This window comes from Pteropus medius, unplaced genomic scaffold, assembly GCF_902729225.1.
Source record: "Pteropus medius unplaced genomic scaffold, Ma_sr-lr_union100, whole genome shotgun sequence".
Taxonomy (NCBI): Eukaryota; Metazoa; Chordata; class Mammalia; order Chiroptera; family Pteropodidae; genus Pteropus; species Pteropus medius.
The window spans coordinates 742,873-769,363 of record NW_024342473.1 but is presented as its reverse complement, the minus strand read 5'-3'; the positions used below and the strand labels follow the sequence as shown (position 1 = coordinate 769,363).

The following is a 26,491-nucleotide window of genomic DNA, read 5'->3' as shown; positions in this document are numbered from 1 at the left end:
AATGTTCATAGCAGCATTATTCTAATAGCTAAAGTGTGCAAACAACCCGAAATGTCCATCAATAGATGAATGGACAAACAGAATGTAGTACACACACACACACACACACAATGGATTGTTCAGCCTTAAAAGGAAAGGACTTATGACACATGGTTGTACCATAAAAGCATGCTAAGTGAAAGAAGTCAGACACAAAAGAACAAATATTTATGATTCTGCTCATAGACAGAAACTAGAATAGAGGATATCAAAAGCTGAGGGAGAGAGGTGAATAGGGTGTTATTATTTAATATTGTTTCAGATAATGAAAAAGTTCTGGAAATTGTGGTGATAGTTCTGCAACATTGTGAATGTACCTACTGCCACTGAATTATACACCTTTTATGGTATGTATATTTTGCCACAGAAAAAAATAATTGGAGGGTATGGTAACCAGACTCTAAGATGGCCTTCAATGATCCCTGACTCCTGGTATTCGCACTCTTGTGTAATCCCTAGAATTGATATAGACCAGATTTAATGACTCACTTCTAATAAATAGGATAGGGTAAAAGTAAGTGCGTGACTTAAGAATCCAGGTCATCAGATTGTGGCATCACTTTCTCTCCTTTGGATCACTGTTATGAAGGGCTCCATGACAGGTGCACACAGTGAGGAACTTGAGTGGCTGTCAATAGCCATGTGAGAGCTTAGAAGCAGTCACCAGGTAACACCAAAACTTCAGCCCAGATAACATAAAATTGCACCCTTCTAAGACTCCTGAGCCAGCACTCAGCTAACCTACTCTTGGATTTCTGCCCTTCAGATACTGTGTGAGGTATTTGTTGCTGTAAGGTGCTGAACTTTGGAGTAATTTGTTATACAGTAATGGATAACTAATACCAGAGTTGTGGGTATGTGCTAAGTTAAAGCATTACACCAAGTATCATGAAAGAGAATAATCACTAAATGCCAGTATATTCATCACCTGAAATATTGCATAAATTTCACATTGTATAATTTAAAAAAGGTTTCTCAACTCAATCACTTAGTGTGTAATGAATAAGACTTTAAAGGAGCAAAGGAGAAAATGTCAACCTTAAGGGACAAGAAAGTAGAGCTCATACAGGATACTAAGATGGCTTGAATCAATTTTATTGGCATTAAAAGTTTTCATTTGGAATTCAATCCACGATCTACACAAGTTATTTACAAGGCATGAAAATGGAAACAGCACAAAATACAATTGAGGTATAAGCTAAGAGCACAGTATGTCATGTTTCAATAAATATAATTCAAAATTTGTAAACTAAGTAACCAGATAGATGAGTCTTGTTTTATAGTAAAACCATATAAAATATTTATTTCACGTGAGGTAGAGGACAGTTTTGTGTCATGTAATGCAACCAACCACAGCAATTTTAACCATAAAACTATACATCATTGGCAAATTTTTAAATTGAATTATGGTCAATATAGTCAACAATTTGTTTCAACAGTTGCAGAACAGGTATTTCATTTACTGCCTTCACAGATTAAAAATTCTGAAATAATTTAAGACTACTGTGTTGGCTTAATAGTATCAGGATAAACAAATACTTCTAACAGAATGGTTGAAAGCATGTATATTTTACTTCCCCCAAACTATAATTCCCCAAAAGATATCCTATATTTAGCAATTTTTAGTAGGACTTTTTTAAACTAGAACTACTTTAAGTATGCTGTGCTTTATTTTCAAATGAGGTATCTATATTAAAGAAAAAAAAAATCTTATAAATTCTTTTACATTCAACTAATTTAATATACTATTTTGTTTTCTGGGCTTAATTTTTAAATTTTAGTTTTTACATTTGAACACTTTCTAATTCAAAAACAGTAGCACTATATAAGACATTTAATTCTATTACTTAAAAAAAAAAGGCCCCAATTTTTATTGTGTAGTTTAAAGCCATTTAAAATGGAAAGATTTTACAAAAACAAAAAAACCAAAACACTGTCCTTTTAAACAAGATGTAATATAGAATACCTACATGAATTTTTCCAATAATGGAAATGCTTAAGTACTCTATACTTGAAAAAAAATTAAGCCGTTTATTCAATCCCACAATGTATAATACAGCAGTAATATGTCCCTTATTGCTGACAGCTTCAATATAAACTATAAACAAGTAGTTCCAAGCACAGAAATAGATATACAGTATGAGCACAACTTTTGTTGTTAATTTGTAATGTCCTGTTGTATGAATTAAATGCATAAAAGCAAATAAAAATGAGGATTAGTCCCTAAACAATCAAAATATGTCTTTTCATTAAGAAGAAAATTTTAGAAGCTCATCAAAAGCCTTCAGCACCAGATTTACAATTAATTTTAGAGAAATACCTTGAGCATGTTTCATATTGAGTTTCCTTATCATTTTATTTTCCTTCAAAAAGTCACAGGTGTGCAAATAAATTGGTTGTTTTGTCTAAAAATATATGGATAACCTGCAAATATCATTGTACTTGGTCTATTTCACCTACTTTAGTAACTGGTTTTTAATTCAATATGTACAAATGATTTTATATCTCAATAGGTAATATATTAAGTATACTATAAAATTAGTTTAAGAAGCATAAAAGCATCCTAATTCTCATGGACACAGAAATTCAAGCTAAAGAATATGCTTCACAAAACTAAAGCACAAGCCAAACCTATGTTGTTGGTTAAATCTTTTCATAGTGTTACAAGTTGCATTTATGAAATTAGGGTGGTTTTGAGCTTCCTCGAAGACAGCAGATTTTACATTTACTACCTTTATAGATTTGGTACCTTTTTCTCATAGAGTACAGAAACTATCATCACCCAAATTAAACATCACCCATCACCCAGTAAGCTAGTATTCTATCTTTTCTTCCTTCTAAAGATGCTCTAGCACTCTCGATAGGCCGTTCCTTCAATGCAGCTTTTTAAAGCATTTTTATATTTTTCCTAAAAAGAACATTACAAAATCTGAGGGAAAATCTGCTTACCTAATGATTTAGCACACAAAACAACACAAACTTTAAACTAGCAATCAACACACAAAATGAGCATGCAAAGAATAGAAGAATAAGTTTATATGGATAAGATATTTTAGCAGAGGAAACTTTTATTAAACTGACAAAAACAGATGCTACACTTGATCTTAGCCAAAAGGCTGAGATGTGATAGAGGCCACTTTTAAAATATTACAAAATCTCTATATTTTCAAGCTATGTGGTGCAGTTTAACTTAAAATTATTTTTAACTAGAATAGGTATAATATTTACAAGTGACTAAAAAACTATTTTCAAGGAAGTTAAGACAGAAACCTATGGCACATCGAAGTATCTTCTGGAAAATGAAGACTACACAATTTCACGTAACAAGTTTTCATTATGTGAAGAACTAGAAAAAATATTTCTTTACTCAATTGTAAATTAAAAGTTTATGATAATTTAAAGTGTTTAAGCATTGCTTAGAATTTTGCAATTCTAAGTAAAATATTGCAAAGATGAAGCAATTTATTTTAGAAGTTTTGGGTTGAAACTTAAGTAAATTTAACATTTACTAAATAACAAACAGAAAGATCTTGAGTGAATTAGAAAAATAAATGAAACTACAGGAGCTTGAGTTTGTCTCTTAAAAACCTTAGCTGTAACACGGGTAATTCACAACTAAAGCGAAACTGTATCATAAAATGTCTTTCTGATTTTTCTTTCTCCAGATCTAAATAAAAAGTATTATGAGGGTAGGTCATTTTAAATTTGTTCCTCTATGTCATTTTTACATTTGTTCCTCCTTGAGAAGATTCTAAAAGTCAACGAATTTAATTGCAGGATTGATACAGTAAAATTTAAATGGAAAATAGATAATACACATTTAGATTACACTCTAGCGAAGAAACTATACTTTGGGGAGTACAAAAATTCATAAGCCCGATCCTGTCTGATCTCAAGCTAAGCAGTGTCAGGCCTGGTTAGTACTTGGATGGGAGACCACCAAGAAAGATCAGGTGCTGCAGGCGTAAAAAATAAAAAAATAAAAGATTGTAAATTGACAAGATCCTTGCAATCTGTGAGGTCAATCAAGGGTTGCCTGTACAAAAAAAAAAAAGGAAGTACAAAAATTCATTTAGGATACATTAGTATCACTAAGCAAAATATAAAAATAACTAGTTTAACCTACTGATTTTTGAAGTTCTGTATCATTTGAGTAGCTATCATTTACGCTGGGAACAGCATATAACCTTAACTCTAGCTGATTTATTTTAAAAATAAACTTAGATCTCAAGTAATTTCATTCAGTACCTTACGCGAGAACATGAGAAACATAAAATTCATGGGATAAGAATATCAATTAATAGTAGCTTCAGGAAACTTCCTTTAAAAAATGCATACTAAGAATTTTACTGAATATCTTTTAAGCCACGAATTAACTAATAAGAAATTTGCCATTAAGGAATGAGACTTTTCTGTGCAAAAAAAAAAAAAAGTGCAGAAGATGTTGCCCCTCTACCAAACTACAGAATTCCTCTCTTCTAAAAATTATCTAAAAATCTTTTAGTAGCAGATGACTAAAACTCCCTATATTAACCTATCATACACTAATCAGTTGACTGTAAATTCCTGATTTTGATAATAAGTAGTAATTGAAATGGTCCATTCGGGCAAATTTTGATAAGACAACATTTAAACATACAAAAGTCCAAAATAACCTTCAAGGCATTTAATATTTTACAATTTAAAGGAAAACAAATTATATAAATTTCAGTAAGACCCATAACTACATATAAAAACTGTACAGGAAGATTATGGATTGTATAGAAACTGATGTACATCAACAGTATCAGTTTTTCTCAAGAACATTAACATTTCACACCACTATTAACATAAACAAAAGTTCAGAAACTTTTACATTTTATTCTCTCTCTCCTGACATTTCCTCATAAAAAAAATAATTCTAAATATAACCACGTATAAACCAAAAATCAAATTACAACTGCTTCTTGTGTTTAGCAGCAGGATTATAACAAAGCATACTATCATTCCCCATTTATGCCCACGGGGTGTGCTATAACTTCATCAATGAAATTCTTCTTTTGATAAAATGTCTCTTAGGAGACATTAAAAAGAAGAAAACTGATGGAAATTCACTCCACAGTATGAACAAAATAAAAGCAAATTTTGTATATAATAATAAATATATCAACTTAGAAAGTAGATCGTTAATGGAAAAAACTGGAGATTCAACCCCTTGAGCTCTATATATTTGAAATATGACACCACCATTGTTATCTAAAATTGAGTCTGAAATATGGATAACAAAATTGACCACAATTATTTTCCACCATACAATGAAGCTTTTAAAAAGTATGCAACTGTTAAATCTGCATTAGAAATATAGGCAGGTCATCTAATAGTTGAAACCACAGAGTACTGTTACTAAGCTGGTTGCAAAAAAAAAGTACAAAGAAACATACATTTCCATTCATTTGGAAAATGTAAAAATTTATGTACTAATATATATAATTTCTTCATTTTCTCTGATCTACAAATGGATAAAACACCTAAGTTATCTTCATGCAGATAAACTGTTCGGAATTCAATTAGCAAAGCAAACAAGCAAAATAAACCCTGTCGAGAATACACAGACGAATCTCTTTAAAGGTTTCTATTCTTTAGCAGTCTTTGATTTCAAAATCTGCAGCTTTAGCTCTTTTATCATCATTTCTAACTTCTGTCTTGCCTCCCGTTCCTGTCTGAGTTCATCTTGGAGTTCTTGCCTATCCGCCTCGGCATGGTCCAATCTCTGTCTTAATTCTGCCAACTGTGTGATTTAAAACAACTTTGTCAGTTTTCATTCAGTTTGTGTTTCCATTTAATCCTCACATAATGGCAAAGATCTTCCTTCAAATTCATCTTTATAAAATGAGCTATTTAATGCATACTATAATCTTTTGAATATCTAATACTATTAATCTGACTTTGATATGACATTGAACTGAAGGAAAAACAAAGGGTTGAGAGAACTGAACACCCAGCATATTTTCATTATGCACTAGCTTTAGCACACCTCTCATCATCACCGCCTACCCATGTTAAGTGTTATTTGTTCATCTTCTCCAAGTTCATTTTTGCTCCGGTGTTTTTAAACAGTGGACAACAGTTCATGTTTATTAATTTGTTGGTCTGAAAGCTAATATACTACATTAAAATATAATATAACACTTGATATTCAGATGGAGATTAGCAATTTGGGCAACTAAACTATGGAAACCCAATAAAAGTTTAAAGTAATAAAGCAATCGAGGTCAAAAAGTCACCTTGGATGATATAGCATAAAGTTATCTATAACAGAACTATTTTGAAATCTAACCCAATAAAATGAGCTTGACAAAAAATAATTTCTTTAACAGCTTCAATTTCCATGTTGAAAGGGCACTACAAACAGTAATTCTTACCTGTGCCGCATATTCAGCTTCTTTGTCTTTTTCCAAATTTGAGTCACAAGTACATTTTTGCTTCATTACCTGCTCTAATTTTTTCTCTAAGTCTTTCTGTTCAACATAAAATTCTTCCATTCTTTGAGCATGTTCATTCTGTAAAGATTCAAGCTCTTTCTGTAAATTCTGCTGTTCTTCAGTGAGTTCCTTCATAGCTTTTGAACTATTCAACAATTCAACTTCCTGTAATATTAAAAAATCACAATATAAATTGTATTTACTTTATTTCTATCATGTTAAAAATTTCAATTCAGGAAAAATAGGACATATAATAGCTAAAAGTCAGTTGTCATATCAGTTTTATGTAGAAGTAATTATCTTGAAAAACTATTTTCTCTAAAAACAAAGTACATTAAAATTGCTTGAGTATAAAACTGAATAATCTTAAATATATCAGCAGCATCTCATCTTGATTTATCTTAAGAATAGGCAAAAGTATTTTTTCATAATGGGCTATTATTTAGATAATAATTTTACCATCTGAAGTTGTTGCTTCTTCTGCAAAATTGAGTCCAATTTTTCTTGCTGTTTTACATAAGTTCTCATTGCTTCTTCCATGATTTTTCCCTTATCATCCTCACAAATGACATCTTTGACAAGAAGTGGAGATGAAGCTGCAGTATCATGGTCAATTCCCGCCTTGCTTGTGTCTCTGACTGAGTTGCAAGTGGTAGACTCGGGTTTCTTTTTACTTACAGAATTATTTGAGATGAATGGATCTTTATAAAGCAAAAATGAAGAAAAAGAGTATGAATATCACTCTTAAAAAGTCACTAGAGCAATCCATAGATTAAAAACTAATCCCATTTACAAATGAAATAAAAAAATACTTAGAAATTTAACAAAAGTAGTACAAGACTTGAACAATAAAAACCACACAACATCATTGAAAGAAATTAAAGACCTAAATAAATGGAAAGGTATCCCATGTTCATGGATTAGAAGACTTAATATTGTTAAGAAGGTGTCATGAACTGAATGTTAGTGACACCTTCCTGCCTAGAATTCGTATGTTGAAATCCTGACCGCCAATGTGATGGTATTAGGAGGTGGGGCCTCTGGGAGGTGATTAGGTCATACATATAGAGCCACTACGATGGGATTTATGCCCTTATAAAAGAGATTCCAGAGAGCTCTCCTGTGCTTTCAACCATGTGAGGACCCAGTAAGAAGATGGCTATTGTCTACGGCCATGCCACCCTGAACACACCCGATCTCGTCTGATCTTGGAAGCTAAGCAGGGTCGGGCCTGGTTTGTACTTGGATGGGAGACCACCTAGGAAGACTAGGTGCTATAGGCATTAAAAAAAAAATTAAAAAGATGATGGCTATGAACCAGGAAGCAGGCCCTTGCCATACACCAAATTTGCTGATGCCTTGACCTTACACAGTTCCTCCAGAACTGTGAAAAATAAATGTTTATGATACCAGCAGTCCCCAACCTTTTTGGCACCAGGGACCAGTGCTCCTATGAGAATCTAATGCCTGATGATCTAAGGTGGCGCTGAAGCACTGGGGTGCGACTGCATATACAGATGAAGTTTTACTCACTTGCCCACCACTTATCTCCTGCTGTGCAACCCAATTCCTAACAGGCCATGCATGGACTGGTACCGGTCTGTGGCCCAGGGATTGGGGAACCCAAGTGTAAGCTACCCAGTCTATGGTACTTTTGCTATAGCATCCCAAATGGACTAAGACAGCTGGTAATACTCACCAAACTAATCTACTTTTTCAATGCAATATATATCAAAATCCCAGTTGGCTTTGTGGCAGAAACTGACAAGCTAATTCTAAAATTCATATAGAAATGCAAAGAATCCAAAATAGCCAAAACAATCTTGAAAAAGAGTAACAAAGTTGAGGACTCACAGCTTATTACAAAGCTACAGAAATCAAGACTGTGTATAGTACTGGCATAAGGATTAAGTCCATAAATAAACCCATACTTATATGGGCAACAGGTTTTCAACAAAGGCACCATGACAATTCAATCAGGAGAGAATATTCTTTTTGACAGTGCTGAGACAACTGTATCCACATACAAACAATGAAGTTGAACCTCATACCATATATAAAAAGTAACTCAAAATGCATAAAAGACCTAACTGTAAGAGCTAAGACTCTTCTATGTAAATCTTTGTGACCTTGGTGTTTTAGACATGACACCTATAGAGAATCAAAGAAAAAATAAATTAGATTTCATCAAACTTTAGAACTTGCGTGCTTCAAAGGACACTAACAAGAAAATGAAAAGACAACAGACAAAATGGCAAATGATATATCTGATAAAGGTCTAGTATCCAGAATATATAAGGAGCTCTTAAAACCCAATATAAAGAGAAATAACCCAATTTTAAAATAGGCAAAGGATCTAAATATATATTTCTCCAGATTTGCAATGTCCAATAAAAACATGAAAAAACACTCAATATCATTAGTCACTGAGGACTGCAAATCAAAACCATGAAATACCACTTCACAACCACTAGGATGGTTATAATCAAAAAGACAGACAATAACAAGTGTTGACAAAGATGCAGAAATTAGAACCCTCATAAAGTGCTAGTGGGAATGAAATTGTGCAGCTGCTTTGAAAAACAGTTTGACAGTCTATGTTAAACATAGAGTTACCACATGAAACAACAATTTCACTCCTAAATATATACCCAAGAGAAATGAAAACATACATCCACATTAAAACGTGTGCGTAAGTGTTTAGAACAGCCAAAAAGTAGACACAATACAAATGTCCATCAACTGATGAACAAAACATGGTAAATATCTATCCACACAATAGAATATTATTGAGCCATAAAAGAGGAAAGTACAACATGAACTGAGAAAATATGCTTAGCGAAAGAAGCCAAACAACAAAAGGCCACAACATATTGTATGATCTCTTTTATATGAAAATGTCCAGAGTCTATAAAGACAGAAACTAGATTAGTGGTTGACAGAGGCTGGGGAACGGGGAGAATAGACAGTAACTTCTAATGGATTCCAGGGTTTCTTTTAGGGTGATGAAAATGTTCTGAAATTAAGCAGTTGTGATCATTGCACAACTTTTGTGAATTTACTAAAAAACCACTGAATTATACCCATTAAAAGCATAAATTTCAAGGTATGAATTATATCTCAATTATTTTAAGGTACTAGAATTCATTAACCTGGGAAATAAAATATAATGAAAATAGAGTATAAAGGTACATTCAAATTATTTACCATATTTAAATCCAAAGAAAACTAAACTTTAAAAATCTCAAAATTAAAGTACAGAAAACTCCCCAAGAATCTCAATTATCTATGTAAAGAGTTAAATGACTAGAAGACTCTTCAACTGCTCCCAAAAAGCTGAAATAACTGTTAAACTTATCTAAGCTATAAGCAAAGCTCTGCAGCTACATGGAGGGTAATATAGGAAGCATTTAAGCAAACATATCTTGTTTGGTCTGCGCTGTAACTAGGCAGCTTTTTTTTTAGATATCCAGCCAGCGTTCTGCATTCATGCCATCTGCCTGGCTCCCACAGCTATGAGTTTTCTATCCTTCCTTATCCCATGACTAAGTTTCCCTGAGTCCTATACCCAACTACTGTTCCATATACTTCTTAGCATTATTAAACAGGTTCTCAGTTCACAGCAAATTAGAAAGAAAAATAAGGACCTTCTGAAGAAATCTGACAGCAAAGAAAAGGCAGGAAGGGGAAAAAGTAATTAGACAAAAATCACTTGCAGTATGAAGCCACGTAGCCTATACATCAATCTCATTAGCCTCTGTAACTATCGCCATTCTACAAAAGTACAGCAACTGAGGTTCTAAATAGTCACTCCGAATTTTGAAAGGTGGCATTTTTTTACAATAAAAGCTTCAATTACCTGAAAAGTTCTCTTAAATGGAAATCCTCTTTGAAAATGCTGAATAGGTGTTTATTAGACACTTGATTTTTAAAAAGATAAGTTCTGAATACTTACCTAAACGGCTACATAATTCTCTACTTGTTTTTAAATCCATTTTTTCCTGTTCCTCCAGTGAGACATCTGGATAAGACACTGTTTTCTGATGTTTCCCACTACTGTGAGGCTTCTCTGACTGTCGTGGTAAGGATCTACTTGCCTCTGTCTTTGTGATCTCTTTAGACTGGGATACAGCAGAAGTAAGTGACACATTTGGGGCAACCACTTTATCACACATGTATAAGTAGTAGCTGAAAACAAAGAAAGGCATAATAAGACATGTGTTACCTTTAGGTAAAAAGCAAAATGTGTTACATCTATTTCAATGGTTAAACTTTTTTTTTTTTTTTTCACCAAAACAGACAACATAACAACTCAGAAAATAAGGGGCATAAAAAAGAATTCTTGAAAAAGTCAGTACTTTAGGCAATAAGAGCAAAATTACAAGAAATTTTTGTTATTTTGCACAAAGTAATTTCTAAGCACGAAAAAGGTACTCACTGGAAAAGAAAATCAGTCTCTTCTCCTACCTTCAAAACCACTTGAGAACTAAGAGCATGAAGTACTTTACAGCTCTGAGTAGGTAAGGTTTATGCCAGAAAGAAATCAAGACTATATGCTACTTTGGAGGACCATTTTCTTGCCTATCACCCCTCCAAAGGAAGGAATCATTGCTCTTTGTTATAGTGAGGCTGATTCAGTCCCGCCCTGTATGGCTATGGCTGGGTTCACCACAGGCCTAATGAGGAGCTCCCAGGGCCCTTACAAAGCTCTGAGAGAGAACAGGCACTCTGAATGCTGCCCCAGCTACTGGGCAGTCCTTGAATCAAACTCCACAGAACAATCTTCCTAAAATACTTTAGTACTTCCTAAGTATTTGATAAAACAGCAATAATAAACTGCAAAACTAAATCGAACTAAGATCATTTTTATTTAAAATATAAAAACTTGATTTTGAGTGAGGAGTGTAGTTACAATGAAAGCTTCTAATTTTCAAAAAGATTTCTTTTTAAAACATCAAACTTGCACACTAGACTCTTGAAGAGTTGGTTTACCTCTTGAAAGGAAGTAAGGAAATTAAAAGAAAACTTTCATTTTTTACTTCAGGGAAAAGGGGAAATGACCTCTTTCTAGAAAATAACACAGAAATACAAGAAAAGGTTATCTTAAATATTCAACACAATTTATAATTCATTTCACTGATTAATAAGAAAGTAAAGCTAAATAATGAATTCTCAAAGCCTAGAACAGACCTAACATATAGATGTTGGTTGAATAAATTAATGAATGAATGAACAAACAAACAAATGAATAAACTAACGAGCTAATATCCACTCACCTGGGGTGTAATAATGAATGTGTCTGAGAAACATGATCATGTTCCTGCTTTATAACAGGATACCATGACGGTAATTCCATTCCTGATGGTGTATCTATCTGTAGAAAAATGTAGAAGGGAAAGTTTATGGAGAGAAGATATTATAGTTAAAATTTTAATGTGTCAATCTGATAGGGCCTTAGGGTATCCCTGGAGAACCCTGACAAAGAAGAGTTACATTAATTACGGTCATCTTCTAATAAGACAATCTTTCTTTAAAGTACCATGTCTAGTCACTTGAAACTCAAAGAGACTGCTACATGAACTCTCCCATCACAAGAAGTTTCACTATGCATGTTAACATGGATTCCCACAAGTGATCTGATCCAATTTTATACTTATGGAATCTATTTTTTAAATCCATTTTAAATAATAGTACTCTGAAAATGTACAGCATTTATAAGTTGGTTCTTCTACAATCAGCTAGAATATACTCCATTCATATTGTATTTATTAGCATGTAACATTCTACATCAATAAATACTTTGCCAAACTAAATGTGAATCCACTTTGCTAATAACACGTATCAGTAAACCATATTTCCTCATAAACTGTACCTGTAAATAAAGAAGGTAACTGGCTACTTAATGAATCTACCTGATAAAAACTTTATACATCCTGCTTAATTCTAACAAATACTTCATTATGTAGATATCATTATCTGTTTTACAGGTTAGAAGACTGAGGTTCAGAAACTGAGAAAGAATAAATAACCTGTTACTAACTGCTCCCTTATTTTGGTTTGCTTTATTACTTTGTCTCCCCTCCGTATACACACAAATATTTCATATTATAGTAATTACCCTGCTCTTTTGGGAAAAGGGTGTCTTAAAAGAGGGCAATTCACTAATGGAGAAGGGGAAAATGAACTGAAAGGAGGCATGGTTCAGGTGAGCAACAAATATAGGAGGTTAACAGACAAATCTAAGAGTGAGGGAGAAGGGAATTGGGATTGAGATAAAGGAAAGATGGGACAAAAAGGAGAGCTGGATATTCTTTGGACCCTGCCTCTGAGAGGCTCCATTCCCTTCTGCAACTAGCTAAGGTGTGTGGAGAATGACATCCTTATTCGAGAATGGATAAACACCACACTCAGGGGGACAGCCACTAAATACCAAGGAATTAGGAAAACTGTCCCACCTGACATCCTAATATTCAGTTCAGAACCAAGAAACTAAGTAAAATGAATGAAAATATCTCCAGATGCTAAGCAGTTGTGATTAAAGCAAAACCAATTCATAAACTGTCCATGGTTTGATCAGGGAGTTCTTGCTAATGGAAGAAACCAATGAGGGATGAAAAACCTCAGGAGAGGCCTGAGAAGTAACCCACTGTGCCAACACAACAGGCTGAAAATGGAAAGGAAACAGCTTTGGAGCATACATTACATAACTTGACCAATTAGATGATTCAAAGCCAATTAAAAGCCAAAAACAAAAATACGGTAATTTGTATTGGTAGGAGACTGACATTTTTGTTGAGAATCACTAGGCAAGAAGTTTGAAAAACTAACAAGACCACAAGATGATGGGGCGGGGGAGGGGGGGTACGGAATCACATTTTTAAAGGATTTAAGAGTTGAGGATTCAGTGATGGCCTCTAGCCTCTAGAGTAGATTTAAAAAAACAAAAACAAAAAACTTCATAATCCTGATCAAATATTCTAAAGAAGTTCAGAATCTGAGGCAAAATCAACTGCTTATTAATAAAGTAAACCAATCACTTGTTAACATAGTTTCTCAATCTACAGCTCAGTTCTACCAGTAAATTAGAAAGGGAGCTGACTGCTGGCAACAGAAATACTAAATGATAGATGCTAGGTGACAGCTGACAGCCTAAGGAGAGGAGAATTACAGAACGTAAATATAAAAACTGATTCAAAAAGCAAAACAATTTGAGAGATTTTTTATAGGCTAGGCAAATAATTCAATATATCTCAACTGTCCCCGACCCTTATCACAACATAGTATAGTAACCAATGTTTAAGAAGTCTTGAGTCAACATGACATCATTAAATTATATTCTATATTTATACCACATATAAATAGTATGTCAGATACATATATACCATACTACGTACCACTTAAAAAGACTGAAAACTATTAAGACATTGTAGAATTCATGACAAAGTTTAAAGTTTTAAAAAACATGTGCTGAGAAAAGTAGCTTCATTATCCAGAAAATTCACTTAGGCAGAACATTTGCCACCCCAACACTGTATGATAAAAGAGGTGTTAATTGGCATGGATAAGCTCACACTAACAAATCAAGGAAATATAAGATCAGCTTGAATTAAATAAGAATTTCTTTTCTATAAGTCATTTGTTAAATTCATTATTCAGAAAATAAAAATTCCACTTTAAATCAGTTTTATATTTGAAACAATGTACTGCCCAAGAAATAAACTGTTTCCATATTTTTAAAATTAAAATTACTAAAACTGATTTATATGTTCAAAAAGTTTTCCTATTATGGATATCTGGAATCTCAAATCTTCAGAATAGCAAATTCTAAACTTTGGCCAAAGATCTTGACTTAAAATCTGACTCAATTTTGATCATTTCAAAACTCTACAGCTTGATTTGTCTAAGTTTTACTTTTATTCATGATTTAAACTCAAGTATCTTTATTGGATGGGAGACCACCTAGGAAGACCAGGTGCTGTAGGCATAAAAAAATAAAAAATGAAGGATTGTAAACTGACAAGGTCCTTGCAATCTGTGAGGTCAACCAAGGGTTGCCTCATCTTAAAAAAAAAAAAAAAAAAAAAAGACAAACTCATGTATATCTATGTTTCTACACTTCAAATGCCACCTTAAATAATTGTTAGTACATTTATTTAAACATCCATCCCTCTCTAGTTTCTGTCCCTTATTTGATCTCCTATTCTCACACAATCCCACTAACAGAGTTACAGATTAGGGGTTCTAAGGAAATTTTCCTTAAAGATCAACTAGTGTAGTCCCCTGGCCAATGTCTGAATTCCCTATTCAAAATCCCTGACGAGTGGCTGCTGGGTCTCAACTTGAACAGCAGCTTGAGGTCAAGGAGTGTCTTACTTTTGTATTTTCAAAAGTAAGCCTGGCATGTAGTAGGGATTCAATAAATATTTGTCAAATGAATTCTGAATGACAACATTGCTCATTAATTCCCAGGGTGGCCTTTTATAAGGTTATTCTGCTACCAAGATAGTTACAAGATTAGTCTCTTTCACATTCCATATCCTACTCCAAGAAGTACCAGAGGCCCAAAGGTCTTTGGGATGTATTTTTATGGATCAGATCCACAAATTAAGTGTAAATGATAGGGAAATGTACAACACCAACCATAATAAAATGTTGAGAGTTAATTTTACCTAATATGCTGTGGTAAGCCATAAATACATTTATAACAAATTATGCCAACTGCATGTTAAAAATAATTAAGAAAAGCACATATTACACAACAGAACATTCACAGGCATGCCAGATTTTTTCATCTAGTCTGCATTTATGTCAACATACAAATTAGGTCTTCAAAAAAAGAACAACATAATTAAATCGCATAGTAGTAAAGCTACTACTGATCAGGAATAAAAATTAAGATACCAAGAGATGTGCATCTATTGCCTTTTATCTTACCTTTCAATATTGAAATAATTTATTCTCTTTGTGTATTTAAACATTAAAATAGAATACATTAAATGACTTGGCAAAGGAGAGAAGTAGATCACTTAGTAGCTTAAGCTAGAGCCTTAACATTTTTAAATGCTTTTGTCACCCAACTTCCCTATCATTATCTACCACAAAATGAACGGATGGCATTCTCCACTGAAGCACATAAGAAAAATATCAGGCATATTATTTCATTCTAAAAGTTCTTTCTCTAGGTCATAAAACAATAAATAATGTCTAGGAAAGCAAAATTTAAACAATACCAAAATATATGAAGGAGGTAATTTTAAATAAGTAAAAATTAGGGAATGTTTTATGAAAGTTTCTCTAAATTTCAACTTACTGTGTTATGTATACATGACCCTTTGATAATCAGACTTCCTAATAAAGAACCATTGTATTTTGGAAAAACAATGCTTATTAGTCTCACAATGAAATAACTTAGAGAACTTGATTTCATTTACAAAAAAAAAACCAATAAGCATTTTTGTCACCACTTTCTAGATACAACAGCAATTTCACCCACTCAGCACTATTCATAAACAAACATTCCAATTTGCATTAAAAAAAATCTTAAAATTCCTAGACTTATCTTCAATAACTTTGCTTTTAAGTGACACTCTAGTTTTTAATTACAGTAACAGATTAATATTTATGACCTTTAAGTCCTAGTGACAAATATTGATGAACTAAAGAAAGACAATGCCTCAAAATATTGGTAGGATTTTCAAAATCCCCCTAAAAATCAAAATTAAATCTTTTTAAAATATGTGGAAAAGTTATTTTTAAAAATATGAAAGGTAAAGATTATACATTTTAGTATTCATAAGACAGTAAATGTAAGGGCTATAAATTGCTAAATTTAAGTCTATCCTCCTAATGGTATGATTAAATAAGAAATGTAATATAATACATATTAAATACACATTACAACATAAATCATTAGCAACCTTACTAAACACATGACTGAATACATAGTTAAGCAACAACTCCTTAGGTATAAAGTGAATATACCTGTAAAGGTCTTTTTACTGTGTATAACAGTTAAGACATTCAAGTGGTCAATAAATGATTTCAGGACACAAGAGACACCCTGCTATTCATATTCAGCTGCCAACAACTCTTACCAAAAGAAACTGAATCTCTCTCAGTACAGGATCAGGTTTCCTCAGTACTTCCAACATGTTGTGAATGAGTGTTTCAACAACTGAAACAGGAATAGTGTTACAAGGTAGCAAATAGCTACTTAAGGGATTTTAAGGCTTAGTCTTGTGCCTCACTTCACTGTCATTATTAGAATTTATCAACCTAAAGCAAAACTGGAACAATATGATCTAAGCATCTGCACTAACTTACCAAAGACAGATCTTCAGGAGTTACAGCAAGGACTGCCATTCCCCTACACTGAAAGATCATACCACCTACCTCACAAAGCCAATTTAAAGTGATTAAAATGCTCACAGGAAAAGCAAAGGCTCATTTTCTTAAAATGTGCAACTGTTAAATTCTTCATGGAAGCTAAGCCATGTGAAGTCAGTAGTATGATATCACTCCCTTTACAACTTGAAGGAAAAAGAACTGATAAAAAAAAAAAAACTCTATTAATTCCTGGGACTTTTGCTTTTCTATCCCATTTCAGTATATATGCTATAAAAAAAAAAATTATGATCTTAGATTATTTTGGCCTTTACCCAATGTAAATTGACAACAGCAAAGTGCAGATTAACTAATTTACTCATACGCAATGTACTCTATTTTTTATTTTACTCTATTTTGCTTTGTTTTGTTTTTAATGCTGGTGACCCACTAAATTGATTTCATGGCTTCCTGGTTCTTTCTCACCTGGGGTTCTCAAGAGAATAAGGCCAAATGTCCCCAGGCATCCATTGTATGCAATGAATTACCTTCTCTACAAAGTATTTAAAATGGTACTATATACCATCCTTGGGAGAAATAACAAACCATCACTCATATCTTTTTCTGAAAGGCTTAATTCTCCTCTCATGGAACCCCAGATTTAAAAAAAAAAAAAAAGGCTGCATAAGTGATAAACTGCAATTTGAAAAATACTGCTCTAAGCAAACTATCTTAAAATTGGTCCAAAAATATTACTATTTCAATAACTAGTCCTGTATTAACACTTGTGCAATGTAGAGATGCTTTTGCACAGATTTACAAAGCATTACATATGCAAAGGAATAAATTACAATGGTAAATTTACTCCATTGTAAAATGATGAGGAACGTGTTTTCTTAGTATTTACAATGGGTCTGCATTGCTTTCAAAATCACACCAAAGAATTTTAACATGGAATAAAAGCCCTAGTATTTTTTACCAAAATGGTCTTTAGTTTCTTAAACTTTTATTCCTTGTTCTCGTAAGATAAACAAAATATACCCTTTAAATGCTATTTGAAATCTCAAATTCAGTATCACGAATAAAAATAAAATGCTTTCTTTAAAACTAATCATATGCTCTTCCTCAAAGATCACTGGTAACTTTATAGGGCTACTAAGACTTTTCATTCTGTTATTCAAATCGTTATTAAGCATCTACCACATTCTAGATTCAGAAACTAGATGAATTCCTGCCTTAGGACACTTTCATCTACTGTTTATGTACATATTTCTGTGACACACTTCTAAGTCTTGAAATCAAAATGACTTGTAAATTAATTGTATATCTTTCCTATTCATTCCTCTTTCTGCCTACCATGGTGCTATAATACTGTAGTAATGAAGCGAACTATGCCTTAAAAAACCGGTGTATGGTTTATTTATATATTCCTTTTGCTTTTTGTAGTCTAATAAAATCCTTATTTTATGTATATAAACTCTCAACAGACCAAAATTCTGTATGTAGGCAAAATACAGGTTCAAGCCATTACTAAAGCTATTCATAACTAGTTCTATCTCTTTACTTGAACAAATTGAGTTCTGGCTCCACAATCACTTTCCACTCCCAGAATTCTAAAGAGACTGAAATTAACCCAATTCCTGTTTACATCCTTGTACTCCCAGTGGCATAAATTATAATGTATGCATAGCTATGAGAACACTATTGGCTGAGTAAACACTGATTCCCTGAAGTTTAATTTTTTCAGGCCAAAAGAATAAATTTCTAAGGTTTTTCTCATAAATATTTTTTAAAATATTAACATTTTTAAATGTTTTACCATTTAACGGTAAAATGAATATATACACTCTGTATTTCCCAAACCATAAGGGGGCACTATTCCTAAAGCCATTCTAAAGATTTCATTGAAATGTCCTTATAACCTGTTTTGCACCTTCTTTTTGCACATTTCATTTTAGTAGGTAAACAAATATCCAATTAGTGTAATTCCTGTGTACAAACAACTAAGAGTGAGATACATTTGAACCCAACACTCAGTTATCTTATTTGTCTTAAAAATATCTTCACATAATTCTAAGTAAGTCAAAATGCTTGGGGAAAGGAAAAAAACGTCTTCAAATATATAATAGTAAATAGTTCAACCACAGTTTAAAGTATCATCCTGCATTTTAAGACCTTTAACTTCCCAAATGCTTCACATCCAAACTCTCATTTGATCAGTTATCTTATTCATTTATTTGCAAATTATGTTTATTAAAGGTCAAACCATCATTTCTCCAAAAAAATTCCAAATATTCTAAAATAAAAGTGGTTTTTTTTTGTTTTTTTTTTTTACATTTAATCAGTAAAGGAAAAAAAATATTCACTGAGTGCCTTGGACGTGCCAGTCACTAAGCTATGTTCTAGGAAAACAGGAAAAACATAGTCTCTAAACTCATAATGACAATTATTAATTTTAGAAAGTTAGACAAAACATTCATATTGGCCCTTCATAGGAATAAATACTTTACTTGATTCTGACCGATTCCCAACTTGATCAAAATTTTTGCTAATAACAATGCAAACTATACCACTAATGTAACAAATTATCATCAAAGCTACCACAATTATTACTGAAACATATTTTGTCCCAACACTACTCTTTGTAGTCGTCCATTCTCTCTAGTGTATTTCTTTACTTCCTAAACAAGGAAGTATATTAACTTCTGAAACGAAAGTATAGTAGCTTACAGGAGTAGAGAAATTTTTTGTACTATTATCATTATTCCAATGACCTCTGCAGAAATGATGAACTAAAAGGAAAATGCAAAACTAAAAATAGTGAAATATTTAATAAGCTTTAAGAGTAAATTTTTTAGTTAATATCTTTAGGTCATCTACTTGCATCATAGATAATGAGTTTGAAAATAATATCACCTTTCAAATTTTATTTACAAATGGTCCATTTGCTTAACAACCTTTTTTCCCACAGACAAGAATGTAGGATTCAACAAAATCAGAATTAGATCAAATAAATAATATCCACTGAGGATATGGAGAATCAGGAATATGATATTCTTGCATATATTTGTACATTGTGAAATATGAGAACCATTTTTCTAATAAAAAGCACAAAAAACTCAAGTGATTGAAAAGATAAATAGGTTTTCAACATCATTTTGCAAAGCAACCTAGGCAGATCTAAACTCAAGTGTATTTCTTGCAGTGACCTGAGTAAAAAAGTTCAAAATATAGCTTTAGTTTCTACAAAGAATACAGTCAGTCCTTCACATAGAACACTGATCTTATACCACTTATTTCTCTCACCTAAAATACAGTTACTGTCTATGGCCATGCCACCCTGAACGTGCCCAATCTCGTCTCATCTCGGAAGCTAAGCAGGGTCGGGCCTGGTGAGTACTTGGATGGGAGACCACCTAAGAATACCAGGTGCCATAGGCGTTTAAAAAATTAATTAATTTAATTTAATATAGCTACTAAATATGCAAATTAAATACAGCTATTAGCTATGCAAATTAAATATAGCTATTAGCTATACAAATAGTTTAGTGATCATCACTAATATAATTTCCATCCTTAGAAATAATTTAATAGTTGCTATATTTCAAACAATTGCCTATTTAGTTTCAGGGTTTTTTTTTTTTAAATCCAAAAACAATACTTTGACTACATAAACATATAAAATTACATTCATAGTTACACTAAACATCGTCCTTTATATAAGGTTACATTTAGTACATACATACACACACACACACACACACACACACATAATTTTTTTAGGTCTTTCGACTTTTAAAAATGAGCTTTCCTCGGCCTAACTTGGTTTGTTTGGCAATCACAGATGATACTAAAAAATGTTTCCCAGTCAAGGAATATCTCCTTGCCCCTCTTACCAGTTAAATACCTTAGTCTAAATACAAGTTAACACAGAGGTTAAGAACCATTATATGAAACTGACTTGTTTTTTAAGTTTCCATTACTAAATTTGCTTTAGAGAAAACCAGTTAAAAGTCCTAGACCTATGTCAGAATGCCTGCATTTAACTCCTGATTCTACCACCTACCTGTTATACAACCAGGAGCATGTGACCCATCTGAGCCTGGTTTCTCATCTGAGAAACCTTGTTCAACAGACTTTCAAAAAAGAACTACCTCACAGTCTTAAGGAGTAAATTTTTTAAATGTGAAATGAAATGACAAGCATAACAAAACAACCACTCAAGTATGTATTACACATGAACCCAAAAAATCTCCTTCAAGGTTTGCTGAAATTTTTCTTAAATTCTCTTAAATTGTTTAAAACTCATATAAAGTCGGAAACAATTCAAAATATACCAGAAACACTGTAGAAAATACTGCAAAAAATAATAGGAAAAGATGGAAAAATTCTCACATCTTCCCCAAAGAAAAAATAAATCCAAATTAATAAGTTCTGAGACAATAAAGGACTATATCCAGATGAAGGGTGGTTTCCATTTTAACCAAACCCTAGCACACTCAGTTTCAGTTAAGTAAATTCATCATCCTTTTTTTTTTTAACCCTTATCATAGCTCTCAGATATTTTTTTCATAAACAGAGCAGAAATATTAGGAAAAGTAGTTTATCCTAAAGAATGCAACAAAGATTGGAGCAAGAATATTTGGCAAATATTGGCAAATGCAGTCATCTATGGCCACATAAGGGCAGAAGCCCTAAATAACTTGGGGGTATACACATCATAAATATCGAATGGGGCATTCCATACTTTCAGAATATAATCTCTAAGGCACAAGCTTTACTATGGGTGCAGTCCAGCTGTAAGCAAGTCCAGCAATTTGAGAACTGGCTTGAAGTCACTCCTGCTTCAAAATCTGTTACAACTGCACATGAACAACATGAACTTATCTAGTAGCCACAGGCAAGGAATTTCGAAGACCTGCAGATCCTTTGGAAGGAGCAGTAGTTTAAAATTAGTTTAAAATTATCTTCATGGGGCTTCAAAAGCAAATCACCATCTTAAAACTACACTGTTAACTAAATTTCCCTCAAAACCCTAAGGGCACTATAATAAAGCACAGGATACCAAATCTTAGATTCTAGCCAAGTTCTACAGTTGCTGTGAATAACCTTCCATCATTTAATATGCTCCATTCATTTCTTCCGTGAAGTAGAAAGGGCAGACATTATTTCAAGGAATAAAAATAGTGGAAAACTTAGATTCTTTAAAATGAAACATGGCCAATCTTTTGTACAAATCAAACAAAATTATACATGTAAAACTGCTCAAAAACAATGCTTGCCACATTTCAAACACTTAGTGTTAGCTATTACACTGACTTTAATGAAATAGCAAAATATATTTAAAAACTAGGCCAATAAACTGTTTAATAACCCAAATCTCATCTATAACCCAGGCATTCAAACTCATGGATATTAGTTTAGCCTACCACATAATACAGTGGGGGAAAAAAAATAAGTTTAAGATCTCTTTGTTGATAGGTTTTTATGTTAACATGTATTTAGTCTAAAATAACCTTTCATCTGTTCCGGCTGTCAATTTTTTTAAATTATTCCTTTAAAACAAATGTTGGTTATTAGAATCACAAATTCTTCAGTAAAATCTCTTTTCCATTTGTTTCCAACACTGATCAAGCCTAAATACTCACGTATGTAAACAATGTCAGAAATCCTAGATGTACCTTTGAAAAATGCTGTTTGGAGCTCACCACCAAAACTGTTTTGACTAGCTATTATACCATTTGGGAATGAGGTAACACCAACGTGTAAATTATCATGAATTCTAGGAAAACAACAGATTTACTCATCAAAAAGCAGGATGTGAGAGAGGATATAACTTGAGAAAGAAGCCCCAAATCCTCCACTCCCTCGCTACATAATCTTGAGAAAGCCACTTGATCTGAGCCTCGTTCTCCTTACCTGTAAAATGGGAATAATCCTACTTCTCTTACTAGGTTGTTCAGAAGCTCGAATGACAACACGCACAGGAAAGTACTTTATAGACTAAAACATGTAATACAAACATTACGTGGATCCATTGTTGTTGTTGCATGTCATTTCTTAACAAATTATAATCTAAATACTTTTGATCGCAAAGTAAACCATCAGTTATTCAAAATTGCTATTAAAAAAAAACTTGCCTTAGATTGAGTTCTCTTTCCATTTCTCATGCTAAATTTCTCCTTCATTTCTTCTAAAACTATCTTCAGTTTCTTTTCTTCAGGTGTCCCTAAGTATTTTTGGTTCACATGAAGATAGCAATGCCATTTAGCTGATTCAAAGCCCCAGTGGCAAGTCCTTTTGTCAGGTGATCTGTGAGAATGCATCACAAATGTCTGGGGTGCAAACATTCCACAGCACTCCAGACACTGAATACACGGAGCATCAGGCTGAACATAAAACTGGGGTGCAAATAAGCCCTGACATTTGCCCAAGCATTCATGTTCCACTTCAAAGGCACTGCCAGTTTCTTTTAACTGAGCCAATGAGTTTTTAGCAGGAAGTATGCTACCATTTTGCGGAAAAGTACGTGGCCGCAATAAAGCATTACATAGTCTTTGTGCATCAGTTAATGTGATCAGCCCACAAGATGGGGCATTGAATGGAAGTATTCCCAGGACCTTTAAGATATGAAGCTGGTCTGAAGTACACCTTGAACAATAGATGTACAATTCGTCACACACTGTATTTATTTGCTGGAGTGAAAATTCTCGGAGAACAGAATTTAAGACTTGGGGCAAACAGAGTCTCTTCTCTCCTCCAACCTGAAAACAAGAAATTGACTCCCCTTCCAACACAGTCTGGGTAAGTTCTGTGGAGCTATCAGAAGGGATGAGCAATGGACCAGGAAGAACCTGAGGAGATGGAAGAGGCAAAAATACAGTAGGTGACATGCTTTCTTGGGAGTATCGAGCGGAAAATGCTGCTGGTCCACCCAGAGAGCTCTGACTACTTAAATGGAATTGTGCCAAAGTGTGTTTCAAACTGGGATTTAAATGTAAAGGTTCAGGCACAGAGGTACAGGTTCGCTTGACATGCTCTCCATCAGTTTCCATTGGCGTTTCATAGTCATCCAAGTGTTCCTTCTTTACTGTTGGCATCTTGTTTATCATCATTTTTCCATTTGCATGAATGTCTGTCATCATTTTTTTCACTGGAGGGCTGCCATCATCTCCCAACCCATTCATTTTTTTATTCGAGCCCTGAACCAAGGAGAAATTTGTCTGTAGGTTTTCCATTGCTAAAAACTATTGTATTAAATAAGTAAATCTGAGATTTGCATTGTTATTTAATTGCTTACTTGAAGAAAGTAATGTATACCAATACTTATGGTAACTTACTCCCATAGAAAATTTAAACTTCCAAAGAGATCTCTTCCTAAATTACTCAATAAACATTGAAATTTGTTCGGTTCTGCTTATACTCTCGTAAGATTTCACTCCAAGTACTATAAAATTTGTTTCCAATAATAAAGAATTTTAAGAGGCACACCTCTGAGGAAACTTTTGTTTTTTTAATTCTTCGGATACATTAACTTAAAGTTACCAATTCTCTCAATTCAAGATTTCCAGGTTCAATGCAATGGTTTGGTTTGGTTTGGTTTTAAGCAAGACAAGTGAAAAGTTTATGAAATTACTTCCGTCATAAAACCTAGACACAAACACGAGTCAAGTGATGCACCCAAATTTAATTTTTGGCACCAAGGACAACAAAAAAAGAAAAAAAAAATCTTCTCTAAAGATGATAATCTGTTGGTCTGTGTTGACAAACTGAAGACTTGTATAAATCGTCAGGCCAGTAAGAAGAGCCTCTGACTCCACTTGAACTTTTACAATTAAAGATGATTTAAAGAAAAACTGCCCAGTTATCTTCAAGGATTACTGTTTGTTCTTCTTTTAATTAATCTGGAAGAGAAGGAAGATTGGGGTTACATTTGAATTTGCTCCAGAGGCCAAAGGGTCAGTTTGAAACCAGTTTCTTAATCTTAAACCTGAGTTCTTTTTACCAAAGGTGACACCTGAGTGATTTCTTTAAATTTAACACCAGTTAACTAGAAGAACCTTCATTTAATAAGGAAATTTGGAGAACGGGTAAAAGGAGCAATAATATCCCTCAAAAGGGAGACAGGGGTACTCCAACTCAGAATAGGAAAAACATTCTATTTGAACAGACCATCTCCCCCAAACTCCATACGAGGCTTTCCAGCTGTGTCACTTTAACTAAAACAATCCATTACTTCATCTCCTAATTTAAAAAGAAACACTAGTTTCATCTCCAAAAATCGGATAAGTTAACATATCTACCATATGTAACTAAGTTACAATCTTAAGTGCATTAATTCATCTTCAGTGTATGTTATTTTTCTGAAGTGACTATAGACAAAAATCAATTTTCCTTTAAAAGGTTAACGAATTTGATTAATGGAAGCCAGAAGCTATAGCCTCCATGCCTGGGAATCTCCATCCTTGAACAAGGCTAATCTGGGACAAAAAGCACACGGCAGACAGACCTCACAAAGACTGCAAATGGAAGAAGAGGGGGAGAAAAGATTCTTCTTCCACTTCTATCCTGAGAGAAAACCCAAAGAATTTCAATAAATAAAAAATTTTACCTCTCAAACTCCCAGCAATTTACCTTAAAACAGACCCAATGGGTTAAGGACCAAGGCCACTAGCCAACGTAGTGACTTTCGCCCACCACAAGAACACCCCAGCCAACGCAAACCAAGAAAAAGGGCAGAAGGCATGACCTAGAATTGGGGAGTCCCCTCATCCCTGATATCTTCCACCCACGCAAAGCCACCCACCCATCTCAAACCTGAGGGGGAGGAGGAGTGGAGGACAAGGGACCCGGGACGTTTTGGGGTGTGTGCAAGGGGGTAGTGGGAAGTAGAGGAAGAGGAGTCCCCCAACCCCCACCCGCGACTTGGGACAACCCCGAGTGCCCTCCTAACACGGTCCCACTGCGGAGGCCGCGGGGAGGACTGTGGAAATCCCCCGTGCACCCTCTCCCCGGGAAGTTCTCGGACGTCACCCCGGCACCCCTAAAGCTACACCACCGCCCGCCCTCCCGCCCAGGGCCTGAGGAAGAAGGGTCAGCGAGCGGGTGGGGCGCCAAGCCGGAATCCCCATGCCGCCGGGCGCCGACCGACCGGGTCTAGCCCGGGGCATCCCCGCAGAGAGCAGACGGGAGGCGGAAGGGAGGTGGGACGGTGACGGGTGTCCCAGTCTCCGGGGTCCCGACGGCTAGGGTCAAGTGCAGCGCCCTTCTCTGCCCACGCCCACCGCCCGGGGTCAGCGAGGCACGATCCGCCGTAGGACACCCGCCCACGACCCCGTTGGCCCCGACCCCACCCGGGACCCGCGCATCTAGACCCTGGACTCCGGCCTCCACGCCCGCGGAAGCTCGACGAGCTTTGTTAACTCCTCGCCACCCCCGCGGCCGCCGTCGGGTTCCCCAGGGGCCGCGCGACCCCTGCCTCCCGCCGCGTCCGCCGCGTCCCCCCGCGAGCCGGGGCCGCACCTGTGCCCGCCGCCGCCGCCGCTCGCCTGCTCCCTTCGGCTGTGCCGGCGCCGCTCCGAACCCCACACACATCGCTACACACAGCCCTCTGACGTCACCGAGCCCTCGGCCCGCCCACGTCACTGCGGAGACACACGGCTTCCCGC

The 26,491-nt window shown here is 34.5% G+C and overlaps 1 protein-coding gene, 1 non-coding gene and 2 pseudogenes across 2 annotated transcripts; 2 read left to right on the top strand and 2 right to left on the bottom strand.

Annotated features, from left to right (window-relative positions):
- Positions 1 to 1,113: 1,113 nt before the first annotated feature.
- Positions 1,114 to 26,491, bottom strand: SKIL (SKI like proto-oncogene). The gene is made up of 7 exons (XM_039865020.1): positions 26,346 to 26,491; positions 22,964 to 24,727; positions 11,777 to 11,874; positions 10,456 to 10,688; positions 6,960 to 7,201; positions 6,441 to 6,665; positions 1,114 to 5,806 (listed from the first exon to the last, which is right to left on the bottom strand). Exons 2-7 carry the CDS (start codon positions 24,059 to 24,061, stop codon positions 5,651 to 5,653), a joined length of 2,052 nt encoding a protein of 683 aa, XP_039720954.1. The 5' UTR covers positions 24,062 to 24,727; positions 26,346 to 26,491; the 3' UTR covers positions 1,114 to 5,650.
- On the bottom strand, positions 3,046 to 3,167 carry LOC120604746 (uncharacterized; annotated as a pseudogene).
- On the top strand, positions 7,665 to 7,783 carry LOC120604719 (5S ribosomal RNA). The gene has a single exon (XR_005653395.1). It is a non-coding gene; the product is annotated as a 5S ribosomal RNA (ribosomal RNA).
- LOC120604804 (uncharacterized) lies at positions 20,146 to 20,264 on the top strand (annotated as a pseudogene).